Here is a 19,476-nt window from a genome sequence, read left to right as displayed (position 1 = left end):
AGCAATTGAAGAAGAGAAAGCTTCTGGCCTTGTGGCTGATGACATTTGGGGACCCACTTGGGACAGCCAGGTAGAGGCACATAGCGCCTGGAATACAGAAAAACACCAAGGTTAAGTCCTAGCCACAAAACTTAGTGTGTGGTGCATCCCTCCAGACTATTCCCTTTGCTTGCACAGCTGGAACATAAAGTCCAGGACCCTCCCAAAAGACTCATCTCTAGGAGGGAGGTTGCTCCACAAGGCAGGGGGACAGTGACTCCATCCTACATGTCACCTGGGCTTGGCCCATTTGATTCCTGGCTGCATTTGCTTTTATTTTCCAAGGGACCGGAAAGAACACAGCACATTGCTGAGGGGCTCTCAGGAAGCATCCACCTTGAGTGAGCCAGGGGTGGCTTGTGGAGGCTGATCCAAGCCTGGGAAGCACCTCAGCCTCTGGCCTACGGACTACCTGGTTCCCAAGGAGCAAACTGAGTACTTGTAGATCATTTGTAAGCCTATAGGTGGTTGTGTGATGGTGTAACTGGGTGGTTTTGTACCTCTAGGCAACTGTGCGATTGGATGGGCTATAATTGTGTGTGCTTCTGTGCCAGGGTGGTTGTGTGACTGGGTGAGGTTCTGTGACTGGGTGGTTTGTACGGCTGTGACAGCTGGGTGGCTGTGGCTAGCTAGGCTGCTGTGTGTATATGTCACCTCTCTAGCACACAACACATTCTTTAGCCTCCCCAGATATTGCATGTGTATTATTTGTGATGGGCTCTCCTTAATGAATAGTGGAAGAACAAGGCTTTAACAAGGCTTGAGTAGGTGAAAGTAAACAAGGAACAGGCCACACACCAGGGTATGAGGCCAGGATACCTGGCTTAGGTGCCAGGCCCTTGGGGCACTACTGCTTGTAGGAAAGGCTGCCCGAGCCTCAATCCAGACATTGTCTGGTAAAGGGGCATAACAACTCCAGCCCACGCTGGCCTGGGACCTACTCTGTATCTCAGGTTGGCCTTGAACTTGCAGCGATCCTCCTGCATCAGCCTCCTGAGTGCTAAAGTTGTAGGTATATGCGACCATGTCCAGTCCCTCTGGAGCTTTTTTCAGTGTTGTACAGTATACTGGTGACCTCAGTGGTCTACACTGGGCCCAGCAGTGTGTCCCTTTGACACTATAATGTGACTTGCTGTCTCAGTGAGATCACAGTGGGAACCCCATACCCCAGACTGCGTCTAGGTAGTCCCCGTGGCAGACTGAAGATGGTGGGTGGCATCCCATGCTTTCTGTATGGATCATGTCCTTGACCTGGCTCAGCCCCAGCCTAGTTAGGAAGTGGGAGGCGGCAGCTGACAGTCTGGAGACCTACAGCTTAGGCTGGTCCAACCTAAACCCAGATGGGCGAAAGGCATGACTTGCTCAGAAACTTCTTAGGTCCTTAAGGGGCCCAGCTGAGACTAACAGTGAGAGTCTCATCCTGACAGGCCAGGCACAGAGCACCTGCCTTTAGACACCGTCAGGGGAAGATGCATGTGGCACTAGGGGCTCCTTTTCTCTGTGTGTTATTTTCCTGGTGACAGGAAGCCTGGTCACCAGTAAGGAGGAGTTGGGGAGGAGCTCACAGAAGGTGGAGAAGGAAGGGTGGGATGGAAGGAGACGTTGTCCATGTCACAGATGCATGATGCCAATGCTTGGGTTTGACCCAAAGCACAATGTATAAGCGAAGGGAGGGGATTAGCGCACCGGAGACTGGGCTGGAGCGGTGACCCCACAATTAAGAGAACTGGTTGCTCTTGTTCAGGACTCAGCACCCACATGGCGGATTACAACCATCTGTGACTCCGGTCTCAAGGGCTCTGATCCCCTCTTCTGACCTCCTTGGGCATCAGGCATAGACATGGTGCACTTAAATACATGCAAGCCAAACATTCATACACATAAAATAATAACATAGATCTGGGGAAAAGAGGAGTAGCTGAGACAGGAGAAATGTCTCAGGCAGAGAACTCTGCCTTGGCGTCAGAAATTCACTCTGAGAAGGGCAGTCTCCTGTGGTCAAGGCTGTTCAGTGCTAGGAAGGACAAAGGGTACTGGGAGGGAGGTAGAGTGGGAGGGAGGGAAGGAGGGAGGGAAGGAAGTTTCAGACACTGAGTCACCCAGGCAGGAGGCCTTAGTGTGATCCTGGATTGAGGAGGGGACCACAAAGAAGTTCTACAGTTGGGAAGGGGTGTAGCATGTTCCTGGGGTGAGCAGGGGACCTTAGTGTGTTCCTGGAATGAGCAGAGGATCTCAGCCTGTTCCTGGGGTGAGCAGAGCACTTCAGCGTGTTCCTGGGGTGAGCAGGGGACCTCAATGTGCTCCTGGGGTAGGCCAGGGACCTCAGTGAGTGCTGTCTGACAGACTAACCAGAGCTTCATACAGGGGTGACCATGGCCAGACTCAGGGACACTCATGTTTGCAGCCCAGCAAGCAGTTAGAGATTTCCAAGGATCTCCTGGCCTACTAGTGAACAAGGCATGCTTTCGTTGCTCTGTGCCTTGACCAGGCCCCAAAAACAAACAGATTGCCCAATCCTGGTCACTGGTGTGGAGCCAGCAGAGGCCTAGGCCTGACCAGAAGTAGACAAGGACTCTTTTGTATCTCCTGTCCACTCATACTGGCCTCCCAGCCTGTGCGCGTCCTTGACTGCACTGTGGCCTGGTCTTCTGGCTTTCTGAGGCTTGCATGTGTGTCTCAGTGGGGATTCCAGGTCAGAACTTTAGACCTTCACTCATTCATCCAGGGGCCTCCTGGACCCCTTCATATCATATGGGCTGCTCTGTGACTTATCACGCTGACCTCAAGGAATTTGTCTGAAAGGTGCCCTTTCTAAATCTGGATGACAGAGTCCATGGGGAAGGCCCATTCCATGTTCCATACGGCCCCAGCCCTCGCCTGATGTGCACACTGGGCTTTCCCTCTGAGTGTCTGCTGAGGCACCATGAGGAAGACACTCTTTGCTGCCCTGTGAGACAGTCCACACTGAAGAGTGAAGGGGCGCTTCAGAGGGAAGTAGATTCTTCTGTGAGTGGAGCACACCAGGCAGAGGAACATAGAACGTGGTACTGGAGGGCCTAGGGACTGGCAGGGTGACCCCGCCACCAGCTCTGCACACCGTATGTGCAGAGCCTCTCATGAGCAGGCAGATTCTGAGGAGAGCACCTCAAAACAGGACTGGAGGTAGAGGTTGGCCACAGACAGAACGAGTGACTGCACAGGAGGCTTTAACTGTGCCTGAATGACATCGGTTGGGAACATGGGCTATGACACTCTTCTCTGACACTGCCGGGGCCACACTAGCCAGCAAGAGCAGGGGATGGCGTCAGAGGCAAAGCTGTAGACACAGGGCCAAGAGCTGGGACCAGGTGGGCAGTTCTGTGACCCTGCAGGAGAAATTAGATACCGGAGACCCTGAAGTAGCAAGGATGTGAGCATTGAGAACAGTGGGCTTAGGAATGAGAACAGTCATGGAGGCCACTCAAAGACTCGAGAGCCAGAGGGATGTAAGCCAGTCTGCGTTTGTGCTATGATATGATCTGCTGGTGAGAGAGTCCCTCAGCTGAACACGGGCAGTTGGCGGGGTTGGGGGGTTCATGAGAAGATCCCATGAGCAATGGGGTGGCCCCACCAGGGCACTGGCGTGAGGATGGAGGGAACCAGGGTTCACAGCAGCCCAGCACCTCTGGACATCTTCGCCTCTGATTCCTCAACTTCTCACAGAGGCCTGTGGTGTGATTTCCCAGGTATTGTTGCAGAGAGCAGATGACTGGCAGGAAAAATCTTGCACCCCCAAGGGTTTGGGTGGTGGAAAAGAGGTTACCACTGGGGTTTGCTGAGCGTTTGGAGATCTAAGGTCTGAGCAAGGCAGAGGGGAGAGGCCCAGTGGAGCTAACTGAGACCTGAGGATATCTGTGTGAGGGAGCACAGCATGTGGGGAACATGCATGCATGGGTTTGTACATGCTGGATGAGAGTGTACAGCTGTGTGCACATATAGACACATGTGTGCTTCTGTATATGAGTATGTATTCCATGCATGTTCAAGTGTTTGCATATTTCATGCACATGTTCTTGTATGAGTAAATTGCACATGTGTGGATATGTATTATATGTGTTTTCTTATATGGGGTATGCGATATGCATATATTATGTATATATACTCATGTGCATATTGCATGTGTATGCTTTTCTGTGGGTATGTGTTGTATGTGCTCGTTTATTATATGCGTGTGCTTGTGTGTATAGGTGTTTATTTTGTATTCTTCTGCATGTGGGTGTATATTACATTTTTCCTGTCTGATACATGTGTGTTTGTACATGTTGCATGTGCATACTTGTGTGTGAACATGTGCACATTTATCTGGGTTAGAGCCGAAGTAGTAACTATAGCGTGACAGCTGGGACCTGGGCTTGTGAGGCAGATGCTGGGGGTGAGGGGGTGGACTTGTCCTTGCAGTGACTTTGCAGAGGGAGCTGTTGGAGCACTCTCTGTGGAGCACTCCGTGTGACCTTCCTGCCTTGTATAGTGCCACACTGGCTCAGGTGTAGACAACTGGGTCATTTCCAGATCTGGGGATTATGTCTGTAGTCATAAGAACATGATCTGTATTAATTTGAAAAACTAGCGAGTAGTAACCCTGACAGAGCCTGCCTAGAGATAGATCCGGGAAGGGATGATCTGGGACACAGCAGGGGTGCCGGGGCCTCAGAGGCCTGTGCGCGGCCCCCGACAGGGAACCTGTCTTCAGCTAAGCCTGAGCTCAGCTCCTAGCCTGCAGTCCTCTTCTCACAGCTGCTAGCTGCTGAGGTCTATTGTCAACAGAACAAGCAAAGCTAATGAGGTCCAGGCATCTGCCATAGATGATCTTTGTGAAAGGCAGGGGTGGAGCTGGCCAATCAGAGTGCCACGTGGGACCACTGGAAAAGAGTCTCCCTTGCCACGCCTGCTTTGGTCAGCCAGACAGAATCTCGTGGCCTTTCTCCTGTCTAAGGGGTCCCCACATTCAACTGTACAGGGCACAGTTACCACCTCTATCCCCCTTGAGCCTCTGGAAAAGACTGGCCAGGAACTAACCCATGCTGACTTCAGTTCAGTGAAGAGGTCTCAGCCAATCTCACAAGCGCCGCCATGTTCCCATGCATTCACAGACAAGGACTCTGAGCACAGGAAGGAAATGCTCTCTGACGATGTGTCTGCAGAGCTGGGACTCATTGTAGCTGGGACTCACAGTCTGTCTGGTCGGCACAGGTCTTCCAGCTGTTCCTGTCACTCTTTCTTCTTTTCCTTTTTTGAGACAAGTCTCATGTCAGACTGCCTTCAAACTCACTATGTAGCTGAGGATGGCCCTGAACCTGTGATCTGCTGCCTTGACGTCTTACGGTGGTATGTGCCACCACTCTTCTGGGCTTTTGTGTTTGTTTGTTTGGCTGGCTGGTTGGTTTGACTTGGCTTGGTTTTTTTTGTTTTGGTTTTGGTTTTTTTTTTTTCGAGACAGGGTTTCTCTGTGGTTTTGGAGCCTGTCCTGGAACTAGCTCTTGTAGACCAGGCTGGTCTCGAACTCCCAGAGATCCGCCTGCCTCTGCCTCCCAAGTGCTGGGATTAAAGGCGTGCGCCACCACCGCCCGGCCTTGGCTTGGTTTTGATACTAGGTATTGAACCCAGGGCCTTGTGTGTGACAGGCAAGTACCCTACTGACTGAGCCACATCTCCAGCCATGTCCCCATCTTAATGCCTGAGATATGGTCCTCTGGCTTCTAAGGCCCCACTAACTCCCTCCCCCCAGCACCCAAATTTTCCCAGATGGCCAGAACGGTGTTGCCTGAGGCTGACCTCAGCAGTTAGCTGACTCCTGTTCCCACTCAACAGCTGGCAGGCCATTTACTTCATGCCACAAAAAGGAATTATTAACAAATTGCATAGCAATGCTAGGAAACGGGCAGGGACAAGAATGAATTACAGAACCAGGGAAGCCAGCTCAGGGCAAAGCCACAGGCTGCACCTGTTGGGCCCTTATGCCCTTGGTGACACCTCCTAGGGACCGGGGCACCTTTCATGTTGGGACTTGTCTCCAGAGGCTCCAGGGAAAGTGTCTCCTTGCCCCCCCCCTACACTTTTTAAAAACCCAGCAAGTCACTTTCTGCAGAGTGTTCCTAACTGCCACATAGAAAGTGTCATCGGTCTCTTTTCTGTGGCTATGACGGTCGCTAGGGAGCCCACAGTGTCGAGGTGGGGGCAGAAGATTAAAAGGAGGGTAGGAAATACCGTCTTCATTTTCCTCGTTCCATTCCAGGGGAAGAAAATGAAAGTCAGGGGGGTTTCCGTTCCAAAGCAGTCTGATTAGATCGGCTCGTTTTGGGGCTTCTGTTTTGCTGTGTTGTGTTTAACAGCCCCCAAAGGAAATTCTAGATTTAAGACCTTCCTTAAGCCAGAGAACGGTCTGAGATGGGAGCTCCTGGCTCTGGGCTCGGCTTGTTTCCCATATTGATATTTTCTAAGCATCGATGATTCCTTGGAGGGGAAACAAGATGATAGCAGCAACTTGTGCTAAATATTTAATCCCCAGCTTCATCGTTACTGGCATCTCGCTTTTTTTTTTTTTTTTTTTTACATCACCTTTAAATAAATCGACAGAGGTACACAGGAGAGGGGTCTGTGTTCCAGGAGCCGAGAGAGCACCATCTCATTCTGCTTTGCTCCCCTCCGCGCTGAGTTGCTGACAGTTTCAAAATTATGAGTGAGAGACCTCTTACCACAGACAAGTCTGCGCTATGCCATTTATTTTATTCTGTTTATTTGGGGTATGCAAGTGCGTGTGTGTGCATGTTCACAAAGGTGTGTGCAGGTACCCGTACACGCGCATGTGCACATATAATGGAGGCCAGAGGTAGGTATAGATCTCTACTTCATATATTGAGGCGGTTGAACCCAGAGTTTGAAGAGTTGGTTAGTGTAGAATGGCAGCTTATAGCTGGGGTTCTCTTGCCTCAGTCTCCTGAGGTTGGGATCACAGTGGGTCACCATACCCAGTTCGTATTTTCATGCATGCAGGGGATTTGAATTTGGGTCCTTATACTTGCACAGCAAACCTTTCCCCAACCAGTAAGCCTGTCCCCAACCCTGATTCTATTGAGAGAATGTTCATATGTATGCACACATTTGTGCTCATGTATGTAGAGGCCAGAGGTCAATTCTCTATCACTGTCCACATTATTTTTGGAGATTGGGTCTCTCACCGAGTCTGGATCTTGCCGTCCTGCTAGGCTGGCAGTCAGCGAGCCCCAAGCATCCTTCTGTCTTCACCTCCCTAGTGCTAGGATTACAGGTGCATGTAACCATACTGGATTTTTTACTTGGGTGCTGGGGATTTGAACTCAGGTCCTTGGACTTGTGCAGCAGCACTTTACCTGTTGAGTTATCTCTCTGGCTCTCCCCTGTGTTTTTCCCACCTTGTCTACCCCTTGGCGGTCATCTTTGCATGACTTCGGATTTTTCCAGGTCACAAACCTTTGAGTCATTATTGATTTTCATTGAGGCTCTAGCTCTTCCTCAGCCATCAAAGAGGCCGGCAGTTTTTACCTCCTACACCAAACTGTGAAGAGCTGGCTGTGCAGGGAAATTGAAGGGTCCTGGTTCTCTGAATACCAGCCTTTCCTCCATTTGGTTGTGAAGCTCTGGCTGGACAAGCAGACTGTCGGAGCCAGGCAACAGAGGAGTGGGAGGGAGACCTTCTGCCCTTTGTGTTCCTTGTGAACCCCAAAACAAGGAAGGTTCCCAAACAAACAAATAAATCACCCAGGCCTAGTGGCACAGGCCTGTCATCTGAACTACTTGAGGGACTTAGATAGGAGGATTGTGAGTTCAAGGCCATCCTGGGCAACTTCGTGAGACCTGACCTTAAAATTTTAAAGTGAAAAGAAGACTAAGGGTGTGGTTCAGTGGAGAGCACCTGCCTAGAATCCCCCAGTGAGGGGCTGGGGTGTGGCTCAGTGGAGAGCACCTGCCTGGAATCCCCCAGTGAGGGGCTGGAATGTGGCTCAGTGGTAGAGCACCTGCCTAGAATCCCCCAGTGAGGGGCTGGAGTGTGGCTCAGTGGTAGAGCACCTGCCTAGAATCCTCCAGTGAGGGATGGGTTGTCCCCCAATGAGGGGCTGGGGTGTGTTCTAGTGGTAGAGCACCTGCCTAGCATGTATGAAACCCTAGGTGTAATCCCTAGCCCCACAATAGAACAGTCAACATAAAGAAGCAGGACAGGGGTGTCATGGTACCTCTGGGTCTCTGGGCTCTGGAAAACAGATTCTCCATAGAGACCCAGGAATCTTCCGGTTTACAGAGTCATTGGGAGCCTGCATTGTGACAGTTTTGAGCACTATAAGCTCAGGTCCCACTGCTGATTTAGACACCCCTAAGCTGTTTAGGAGACTGGGCTCAAGACAGTCGTGACTCAGTGGGGCATGGAGTCTGGCCTAAGTACAAACCTGTAGGCAAGGGAGAGCAATCGGTGTCATTTGAGGGGTGCTGTCCTTACAGAGCTGTGGTGTAATGCCACCCCAGGGAGAAGCAAAGACACCATCTGGTCATTGCTTGAGCAGCTTCTTTGGGTTGTCAGCCTTACTGTCCCCAATTTATCCGTTTTCCTTCGCAGCGGTAGCCCCGTAAACAGCCACCACTCGGCATTAGAACTGTTGACGTGTGCTGGCATGTGATGGTCTCCATGTGTTTATAAAGCCAACCATGCTGGCCAAGCCCCTCTTTGAAGGTACCACACCTGGGAAAGCTCCCCTCTCTCGGCCTTGGAGCTTCACTGGAGATTGAGAGGCCTTAGGGCACTCAAGTCATCTGGACAAGAAGCAATGCAGGCACATAGACAGGCTTCCCATGACCTTCAAGGATCCTCCAGAGGCAGCCAGCAGCATTTATCCTACCAAAGAGACTCTCCTACCCACCTCCAGACACACAGGGAACTGGTTCATATCAAAGGTGGAGCACACAGTCACATCTCCCCTCACTGTGAGGGCTTTGCTTTCTGGGGACACTGGGTCCATGTTCCTGCCAGTGTACAAATAGCTGTGACACATCGCTGCCACCACCCACCCACCCAGTCCTCTGGGGCTCCCTGCTGCTGGCTCTCACCCACAGCCAGTAGAAAGACCAGGAAAGAGTGAGGCCCATGGGTCCCACTCCTGTCTGCAGACGTGGTGAGAGAGAGAGAGACAGACAGAGACAGAGACAGAGAGACAGAGACAGAGAGACAGAGACAGAGAGACAGAGAGACAGAGAGAGAGAGACTGATGTGTAAACACAGTGCCTGAGGCTTTAAACAAGACCAGTAGACAATGGCACCCACGGGTCTGAAATAGGAAAGGCCACATTTAGCATAAAGCATCTCTGAACACTCCAGGACTGAAGGTCACCCTGATCTTCTGTCAGGGAGAAGCCCCCTCACCTTCCAGAACATTCACTTGCAGAAAGCCTGATATTAAATAGCTTAATATATCTCCCTAATGACAAGGGGGCTGTTTTCTGCTGTGTGAGTGACGGGAAGATTACTGGAGGCAGAAGGGCTGGTTTCTGCCTCCACGCCTTCATTTGGTGAGTCAGGGACCCACTGTGCACTTAGCAGGAAAGGGGGAGTCTTGTCTTCCTTGAGGTTTTGTGTCCTTGACATCAGCCATGGGATAGGGAATGCCCCAAGGCATCAGCTCCTAATCCCTGGAACCTATAAATGCCCTCTTATCTTTTTATTCGTGTGTGTGTGTGTGTGTGTGTGTGTGTGTGTGTGTGTGTGTGTGTCTAGACCCCAGGAGCCGTCCTCATCTTTTGAAATAGAATTTCTTCACTGACCTGGGACTAACCAATTAACCTAGAGTCATTTTCACCTGGGTTATGTGGGAATTGAACTCAGGTCCCTGTACCCTGAAGGTAAGCACTTTCTCTTCTAATGCATCTAGCCAACCAGCCGCAGCCCCGCGCCCTTATTCTGCAGTAGAGACTTTGAAGAGGTGCATTAAGTAGGAATTTGGGGATGGGGTGAGTGTCTGGATTTTATAGTGCTCCCCTTAGAATTACACGTTTTTGTGCACGGGAACTGAAAGGGAAGATGAGGTGCTGGACCACAGAAGAGAAATCCTGTGAAGACAGAGGCAGGGATGGAGTGATGAAGCCTTGAGCCAAGGGATGTCTGACACCTCTGGAGGGAGCTGACCTGCCCAGCCTTGATCCTGGACTTGATCCTCCATCACCCAGACAGGATAAGGTCCTTTTAGTTTAAGTCAACAGCGAGTACCCTCCACAAGCTTCCTAATAATGCAACCCTCGTGTTGTGGTGGCCCCAACCATAAAATTATTTTCGTGGCTGCTTCATAACTGCAATTTTCCTACTACTATGAATTGTAATGTAAGTATCTGCGATTTCCGATGGTCTGAGGTGACCCTGTGAAAGGGTCATTCGACCCCCAAGGGGTTGCAACCCACAGGTTGACGACCACTGATCTAGATGGTCAGGCTCACCCAGGAGGCCCCGGGTGGATGGAGGTCAGTGTCTGTGCAGACAGCCTCTCTTAGGCTTTCCAGCCTCCCAGCTGGAGTCCTCTGGCACTTTCACCGAGTTCCAGATCTCTGAGTTCCATCTTCTGGCTTCTTCTGTGAGTTCCATCCATGTAATGGGCTTCTGACAATACTGCTCACAGACCTGTGAAGAGCGGTGAGACAGCACTCTTGGTGCCCCAAGGATAGAGCCCAACACCTAGAAGATTCTCTATGGATATTCTCAGCTCTCACCAGCAAGCTGATTGCCATGTATATTGTGAGTGACTGGAAAGGTTCATAGAAGCTTGCTGGCACTGTAGCCAGGCGGGAGCAGGCTGTTCCCAGCTGGTTCTCTGACTGCTAGCCAGGCATCAGTGATGCCTGCATTGGCCCCAGAAAGGGTGTGGGCAGTCAGCCCCAGGCCCAGATCTGAGCTGTAACCAGTACAACTTTGTAGCTCAGTGCCAGGACTTGGAGTGTCAGCCTGTTCTGCTACAAAATTTGGCTTCACATCTTCAGAGCCTGGGGCAAGTTATTTCCTAACTCTGCCTTGGTTTCCTTACCTATACCACGAGGAAAATGATGCCAAGTTCCCAAGGAGTGTGTGCTGAGTTCCTCCTCTCCCAGGAGGAGCTGTGTGCTCAGATCCTGGGAGATTCCGATGTGGACATCATGGCAGAGTCGTTATTCAACGCTTGAGTGTGTTTTCGTTAGAGCTCAGAGAAGTTGTTCTAAAGGAGTCTTAGATGTTTTCAGCCCCGGGGACAAGGGAAAGAGGATGTGGAATGTTGTAGGCACCTTGGTGCCTGCCTTTCTCGTGGCCTTTGGGGACCAGTTGGAGCTGTGTGATGCTGCTTCAGTATCCCTGTGGTAGAAGGCCTGTTCAGGCACTTGGCTTGGGATTTCCTGGGTTCCCTCTCTCCTTGCCCAAGGTGATTATAGTGCTGAGTACCCTGCTTGAAGCCACCACCACAGAGCCTGGCTCATGACCCTCCTCTCCAGCCCCATCTGGTGGCTTCAAAAGCCAGCTCTGCGACTTCCTGCAGCTGATGCCTCAGGACGAAGGCCAGGTGTAGCCATCTGGAGCTGATTTTGATCTTGGAGGCCGTCCCCATGACTAACAGATCCTTGTTAGGGGAAGTGTGCCACTGGCCCCCTAGTCCTTGGGTCTAGGTCTTGGCTACAGATGGGCCTGGCTCTAGGCTGCTGAGGGGAGGGGCTGTCCCAATGCCCCATGTCTCCTCCGACACCTCACTGGTACCCCACATAGTGTTTACCTTGTGTGCACTTGAATGAGTGACCTCATAGACCGAAAGGCAAGTCTTCAAGAGTCTCCCACAGGCCCTTCCTACTCTGACCTATTAGTCCAGAGCCCATAGGAGGACATGGAGGGGACAGGACAGCCCAGTTCCCTTACCACTGTGAGGCTGTGGTACCCGACCATGCTGCCAGGGCACAGAGACCATGAGCCATGGACCTTGTCTTGAAGCCCACTCAGGCACACTGCCAGTGCCCACTGCAGTCCATTGGGCAAATGTTTCATGGGCCATTCACATCTCAGAGGTTCCAGGAAGGTTGAAATGAGGACAGTGTCACAAGACTTCAGCGCAAGCTGCAAACATCCGTGCTCATAAGCACACAGTCCCCCAACTCCAGCTCTTTCTATAAAGGGAGGGTGTGACACTCTGCTATAATGTCATCCACAGTCCTAGGGACGCATGTATGGGTTGTGATGACCACACACAAAGTCCCTCCTCAGATGAGTCCTAGTAGAGAATTATTTCATATATACATCAGGTAACTCTTCAGGAGAAGTAGATTTTTTTTTGTTTTGTTTTTGTTTTTTTTGTTTTTCGAGACAGGGTTTCTCTGTAGCTTTGGTGCCTGTCCCGGAACTAGCTCTCGTAGACCAGGCTGGCCTCGAACTCCCAGAGATCCGCCTGCCTCTGCCTCCCGAGTGCTGGGATTAAAGGTGTGTGCCACCACCGCCCGGCAGGGGGAAGTAGATTTTACTTACTCTGTAGCCCCATCTGACCTGAACTCTCTCTTCATAGGCCGGGAACTTATGACCACTCTTTCCCTCTGCCTCTTGAATACCGGGTTACAGGGTGCACCACCATATCTGGCTGGCTACTAATTTATTTACACTTTGTCCTGTGAACTTAAAACCTTGCTTATCCCCACTACTCCCACCCTCAGAAAGCACAGTCAGGCTGCTCATGTTAAGCCTGTCGGGCGAGCATATTCCCACTTGCTGAGATGGTTGTGTTGCTCTGGCGGGTGGCAGCTTGCCCAGCCACGGTGAGGCCATCTGGCCGGGCCTAACCTACAGGGAGCTATTGGTGGCCAACCTGGGCCCTGGGTTCGCAGCTTACTCCTGTTCCAGTAAACACACATCCGCATAGCCCTATCCCTCCCCTGGTCCAGGCAGTTCCTTGTTCTGGGTACCTAGCCAACGGAGTGTGTGATAACATCTTCCCCTCCTGGAAGGGAAGGCCAACCCTTGCACCTGCCTGCCATACCTGACTGCTCCTGAGACTCATGTAACTGGGTTCACCAAATGTGTTCTCTGCTCGGGGGAACAGCGGGTCTAGTACTTTTCCAAAGTACCAGCCTGACGTTGGCCAGAGGCAGATCTTCTGTCTCTGCTAAGCAAAGGCAGCCAGGGTCTGCCAGTCAGAGGTGAGAGTGGCCAGGGGTGCTAGGCAGCAGGCCTCTGAAGGGTCATGAGGGGCATCCAGTTCTCATAGCAACACTGACTGTAGTGGCACCAGAGATGTCTCTGCATGTCACTGTTCAGTGGCCTGGGCCTTGTCCCTGGCAGCATTTGGCTCTGAAGCCTGGCTGCCCACTGGGAATTCTGCTAGGTGCCAGGCAGATGGTGGTGTTCTGGGCACTTTTCAAGGACCCAAGGAAGGTCCTCAGTTACCACCTTGATCTTGGTGCAAACCTGACAAAATAGCCCCACAGGGATCCACCTTGTCAGCATCTTCCCAAAGGCCCAGTTCCTCCCATTCTTGCCTCTTCTGAACCTACATCTCCTAGGAAACTGTCCTACTGACCTCCAGAACCTGAGGTAGTTCTGTTCTGAGGCACAGACCAGTCACCGCTTTGAAGGTGGGAAGCAGTTACCAGGAACAGCATGTGGAAGAGGCCAGAGCCTGCATGGCATCTGTGGTGGGTTCCAGAAGCCTCTAGAGGTTCCAGACTAGAGCTGGCCTTGGATAACAGAGAGGAGTAGAGTCTGGAGGCTTCTAGGCCCAAGTATAACCTCATCATAGCAGATCCCAGTATACATGGCCTTGCTTCCCACCGGCCAGGGTCTGTTTGCTGTGTTTCAGGTCAGCAGAGCACATGGTGGCTGGCATAAGTTACCAAGACGAAAGGATTGTATTGGGTTTTTTCTTTGTTTGTTTATTTGGAGACAGGGTCACCTTAAGTTGCCTAGGCTGATTTTGAACTCACTCTACAGACAATAAGCTTTGAACCTGTGACTAACCCCCCCCCCACCCCCGCCTCCGCTTCCCCAGTGCTGGAATAAGAGACATGGGCCACTCCAAATAGTAATGGCAGAGCCGAGGCAGGGTCTCTGTGTCTGAGGGACCTGTTGTGGGGGCAACTGGAGTCAACCTGTTGTGTGGCAGCCCCAGAGTTGTCTCTTGGAGAACAGGAGGGCAAAAGGACAGGCTCTGTGTCCTGGCCCACTTTGGTCCCCTCGTGTGCATGCTTGTCAGGCCTTTCCTGTAACTTGCATGAAGTATCTCAAGTCTTGGGTCTTCTTCTACCTGGTACGGTGGCTCCAAAATGCCAGTGAACCAGTGGCCCCTAGACTCTGGTAGAGAGTTGGGGATGGCAATGTCTCCAACCCTGAATACAGCCCTGCTCCCATAGAACCCTGTCCACCAGAAGCTTATGGTAGACTCCGCTATTGGGAGATTACGGGCATCCTTGGGAGAGCTAGGTACAGGCAAGTCGTATTAATTATGGATGATAAGGGGGCCAGCCTACAGGAGCCGGACCCTCTGTGGGATGCCCTTGACAGTGGCCCTGACTTTGGTTGCACGAAATCATAGAAACTTGCTAAAATGCAGCTTCCTGGGCCCAGCACTAGGACTCTGGCCCAGCAGGTCAGAGGAGGTGTGTGGGGCCCTTCGTTTGTAACAGACTCCTTCACACACACACTCAAGGGCAGTAGGGCTGCTGGTAGAGACACTGATTCCTAAGTGTGGACGCCATCCATAGCCACAGTCATGTCACCAGACTCTGAGAGATCCAGCGTGACCAGCAGCCTGCATGGACCCTGGACTTGGCCCTCCAGTGCAGTGCAGTGAGAGCAAGGGGATGGCTGGTGGCCTGGGGGAAGGAGCCTGGCTTGGGTCATTTGGGGGACACCTGAGGACCCTTCGTCCCTTTACCTCATCTCTACCTGTAGACCACTCTGGGCTTTCTTGTACTCTCTGTTATTGTACAGAAAGGGAAACCGAGGCCTGAGGGGCAAGCACCGCTCCTGCCCCTCCTCAGGGGCAAGGTTCCACAGGGCAGCATTTGAAGAGAGAACAGAATGCCAGGAGTCCCCGGTCAGAATGGACGTAGAGTGCCCGAGAGGCATTTAGAACAAGAGAGGCACTCCTCTGCATGGAACACACTTGTTGTCATTTCTGTGAACCCTTGGGTTATTCCAGGGAAGAAGGTACCCAGGGGCCAGGGACACCTGTGGGTTGTGAAGTGTATGGAGGTTGGTTGCTGAGGGTCCGGGACATCAGCCAGCTTCTGGGGAGGGGAGAAGGTGAGCTTCTGAACCCGGGGATGCGGAACCAGGAATCAGGTCGTGCCAGAGGCCCTTCCAGGAAGCCACAGGGCTCTAAGCCACTTGGACCTGAGAAATGTCACCTCTTCAAAGGAGCAAGCGGGGCGGGGGGAGCCAGAGCAGAGAGAGGCTTAGATTGTGGACAGAAAGGCTGGTCCGCTGCCTGGTGGTCCCCAGATCAGTGAGTGGTGGTGACTGCGTGGACAGGAAGGCTGGTCCTTCTGCTGCCTGGTCACCCCCAGGTCAGTGAGTGGAGGTGACCGCAGGGTGATGATCAGCTGCCCTCTTGTTCTTTGTCCTCACACAGCAGTTCCGAGGCAAGCCTTTGGCTGTACTCAGGGTCCTGAGGAGGGAACACCGTCATCCCTGTGCTTCTCCCGGGGCCTGGCTAACAATGCCTTCCAGTGTCACCCTGCCAAGTGCTCTGGGGAGGGAGCCCCCACTCTGCTTCTGCCCCCTCGGGATAGGCCATGCAGAGGAGACAGCCAAGTCAAGCTTCCCAGAAGGGAAAGAGGGCACAGCACAGGCAAAGGCCAGCTGTGGGGGTCTTGGCTGTCCTCCTGGGACACTCAGGAGGTGGCAGGGAAGAGAGCTTATGTCAGCAGAAGTGGCCATACAGGTTTGGTTGTTTGCTTTCCTTTTTTTTTTTAACTTAAATCAGTAACTCAAGTAGCCCAGGATGACCTTGAACTTCTGTTCCTCCAGCTTCTACTTCCCAAGTACTAGGTTATAGGTGTGCACCATCGTGCCTGGTTTAAGTGGCACTTGAACAGAACCCGGGACAAACATTCTCCCAATTGAGACATGTCCTCACCCCATATAGGTTGTATTTTAACGACAGGATCCATGCACTCCAGGAGGAAAGTTGCTGGTGTGTCTCTGTCCCCCCCTTCTTTGAGGTTCTTCAGATGGGTGGGGGTAACCAGGCTGCCTTTTCAAGGCTCCCCTTCACAGCCTAACCTAGAAGGCATCAAAGCTTGTTTTAACCCCTTCTTTCCCAAGTCCCTCAACAGCCTACTACACTGCCAGATATCCATGTGTCACACACGTGTGCCCGGTGTTAATACACATGGAGCTCCTGTGTGTGGGGGTGACAGCATGCACGTGCCGGCATATGCATGCCTGTCATGGGTGGTCAGAAGTTAACCATCGCAGCCCTGCATGGACTCTCAGCAGCCACGGACTGACTCAGCCTTTCCTAGTCCAACTGCAACTTCACTGAGACCCACGCCAAGTGTCCAGTGGATATCCATGCTGCAAGTTTATCAGTCCGTCAGCACCCTCCCATCTAGGGGCCCTGGGGACATAGCTCAGTCACTAAAGGGCTTGCTGTGCAAGCAGGGAGGCCTTGCTTGGTTCCCCACACCAATGTAAAATGCAGGACATATGGATGCCAATGCAGGACATCAAGTGTGCATTTGTAACCTCAGCACAGGGAGGCTGAGACAGGCAGATTCCTGGGGCTTTCAGGCCAGCCAGCCTGGCCTAACTTGTCTAGGCCAATGAGAGAGAAACCTGGGGGGAAAAGCCAAACAGATGGACAGCTCCTAAGAAACAACACTCAGCACAGGGTTGTCCTCTTTTGATGCACACACGTGTGAGAGTGTGAGGCCACTGCTATTTTCAGTCATCAACCTGCAAGGTGTGTGTCCATAGTGTCACACTACCCCCACACACACACACCTACGCACCCACTCAGCTTTGCACATTGACTTCTGTAAGGTTGAGAAGGGGATGCGATTATTGATCAAGTCTTGTTTGGGGAACTATCAGAAGTATCTGGTCACTGCCTGCTACCTGAAGCCCACCCTAGGCTGCAGCAAGCCTTGTACACACCTTGTATATAAATCTCATCCCTCACCAGTGTGTAGGACAGTAGCCTCACTTGACAGTGGGGTTGAGGACTCAGAGGGCCCAGCAACTTCTGCTTTGTGTCTGTAAAGAAGGGTCTAGACTGGAAGGTGTGTGTGGCTCCATTGTGGGAGCAGCCAGAGTTCAATGGTGTTGAACTAAACTGTTCAGTGGTGCCCACAGAACAGGGGTGAGTCCCAGGTCCTCATTTGCACACCTGGAAAAGAAAATAGCGTAACTGTTGAATGATCTATCCTGGGAGGTGAGCCTTCAGGCTGTGTTCCCATCTGTCTGGCCTGGAGTAGATGTGGGGGTGGGGGAAGGATTACTTCAGACAGGACACTGGACATTGACAGGCTAACAGTTCCACATTGTTAAGGTCAAATTGCATCAGCGGGAAGACCTTTGGTTCTTGTGGAATGCCACTAACCTTTCAAAGCCACCTGGCTTTGTGTCTTTGGCTGGCAAGGAGACAGGAAGGGTCAAGTGCCAACCTCTGAGGACTGGTGCTGGTGCCCAGAGAGGATGACTAAGTCAGTGACGTACATGTGTGTATGTGTGTGTGCGCGCGCATGCGCATGGATGCATGTGTACACACACACACACAGAGCACACCCAGCATGGGGCTAAGACCCAAACTGACCAGTGACATGCCTTTGGGTTCAGGGTGGGTACATGGCAGTCCCTGGCCAGCACCAACTAGCCTTTAAACTTCCTGACTTACGAAGGGCCCTATGGGGATCTAAGGGTTCCCCTGCCCATCCAGCAAACTCCCTGCTCATCTCAGCTGGTCTCCTGCAGTTCTGAGAGCTCAGAGTTACCCCAAGAGTCAAGACCTCATGCCCTCTTATACCGGAAGTTCCTTGGGTTGAGAGACTTTTTGCACCTATGGTTTTGAAGATGCTACAGAGAGCTTTCATGTGGCTGTGGCTATGAGCGACACCAGACCATCTACCTGAGAGCTACACACAGCCATTATACCCTTTCAAACATTTCAGATACTCTGACCGTGGATAAAGGCCTGAGTGTGGTCAAAGTTCAACCTCACTTACCTCACTTTGCTCGTTCGTGATCAGATTCTAACCTCCCCAGTGTGCCGGGCCTAAAACTCGCACAGATCCGCCTGCCTCTGCCTCCTGGGTGCTGGGATTAAAAGCATGTGCCACCACAACTGATCCAACTTGGTTTTTACCCCTCACTAACTGGTAACTCACCTGGTAGCTAGGCTGGCTAGCCAGTGAGCCCCAGGGATCCCCCTGTCTGCCTCCTCAGAACTGGCTTTTTAAATGCGGGGCCTGATGATCAAACTCAGGTCGTCATGCATCCAAAGCCTGTGCTTTAGTTATTGAGCCTCTCCCCGCTGCCTATAATTTATTTCTTAAAGAAACATATGCTATTTATCCGGGGAGGGCGTGGGCAATATATATGCCATAGCATATGTGGAGGTCAGAGGACAAATTTTAGGCATTGGTTTCCTCCTGTCTTGTTGGTCCTGGTTGTTGAATTCGGATCTTCAGCGTTGGCAGCAAGTACCTTTATCCACCTCACTGGCCCTTTTATTTAACCCTTGATGATGAGCCTCTGACAGCTGGTTAGCTGGTAAACATCTGTACCCACACCTCAGCTGGTCCCCTCCATCCAGAGCGCCTCTCTGTGACAGACCCTTTATCTCTGTTCTACAGGCAGACGAGAGAGCAGGAGACACCGCCTGACTTTTTTTATTTCTCTGACTATGAGAGGCACAATGCGGAGATCGCTGCTTTCCACCTTGACAGGTGAGTGTTGTTTTTTGGGGGGTTGGGGTTTTTTGTTTTGTTTTGTTTTTGTTTTACTCTTTGGGTGTCCGCCATCCAGCTCCAAAATAAATACATGAAGACTTTCTTGTTTGTGAATACTCAGCCTTAGTTTGGCTTTTTTCCAGCCAGCTTTTCTTAAATTATCCTGTCTGCCTTTTGCCTCTGGGCTTTTACCTTTCTCTAGTCTATATTCCTTTTTTTCCTTCTTACTCCATGACTGACCTCTGGCATCTCCTCTCCTTCTCCTTTCCTCGCTCTTTCCTCTTCTGTTTATTCTCTCTGCCTGGCAGCCCGCCTGTTTCTCTCTCCTGCCTAGTTACTGGCCATTCAGCTCTTTATCAAGTGTTTTAGGCAGGCAATGTAACACAGCTTTACAAATGCAACATAAAAGAATGCAACACATCTTTGCATCATTAAACAAATGTTCCACAGCATAAACAAATGTAACACATCTTTTATTTATTGTTTTATTTTATT

General features: G+C 51.6%; 1 protein-coding gene across 1 annotated transcript in view; it reads left to right on the top strand.

Moving 5' to 3' along the window:
• Positions 1-19,476, top strand: part of Fam20c (FAM20C golgi associated secretory pathway kinase) — a 56,437-nt gene that overhangs the window by 19,647 nt on the left and 17,314 nt on the right. The window contains exon 4 of the mRNA XM_057765636.1: positions 18,886-18,978. Coding sequence (XP_057621619.1) covers positions 18,886-18,978 — 93 coding nt within the window. The remainder of the gene's footprint in view (positions 1-18,885; positions 18,979-19,476) is intronic.

The sequence above is a fragment of the Chionomys nivalis genome, chromosome 3 (genome assembly GCF_950005125.1).
Source record: "Chionomys nivalis chromosome 3, mChiNiv1.1, whole genome shotgun sequence".
Taxonomy (NCBI): Eukaryota; Metazoa; Chordata; class Mammalia; order Rodentia; family Cricetidae; genus Chionomys; species Chionomys nivalis.
This window is presented reverse-complemented; position numbering and strand designations above follow the sequence as displayed.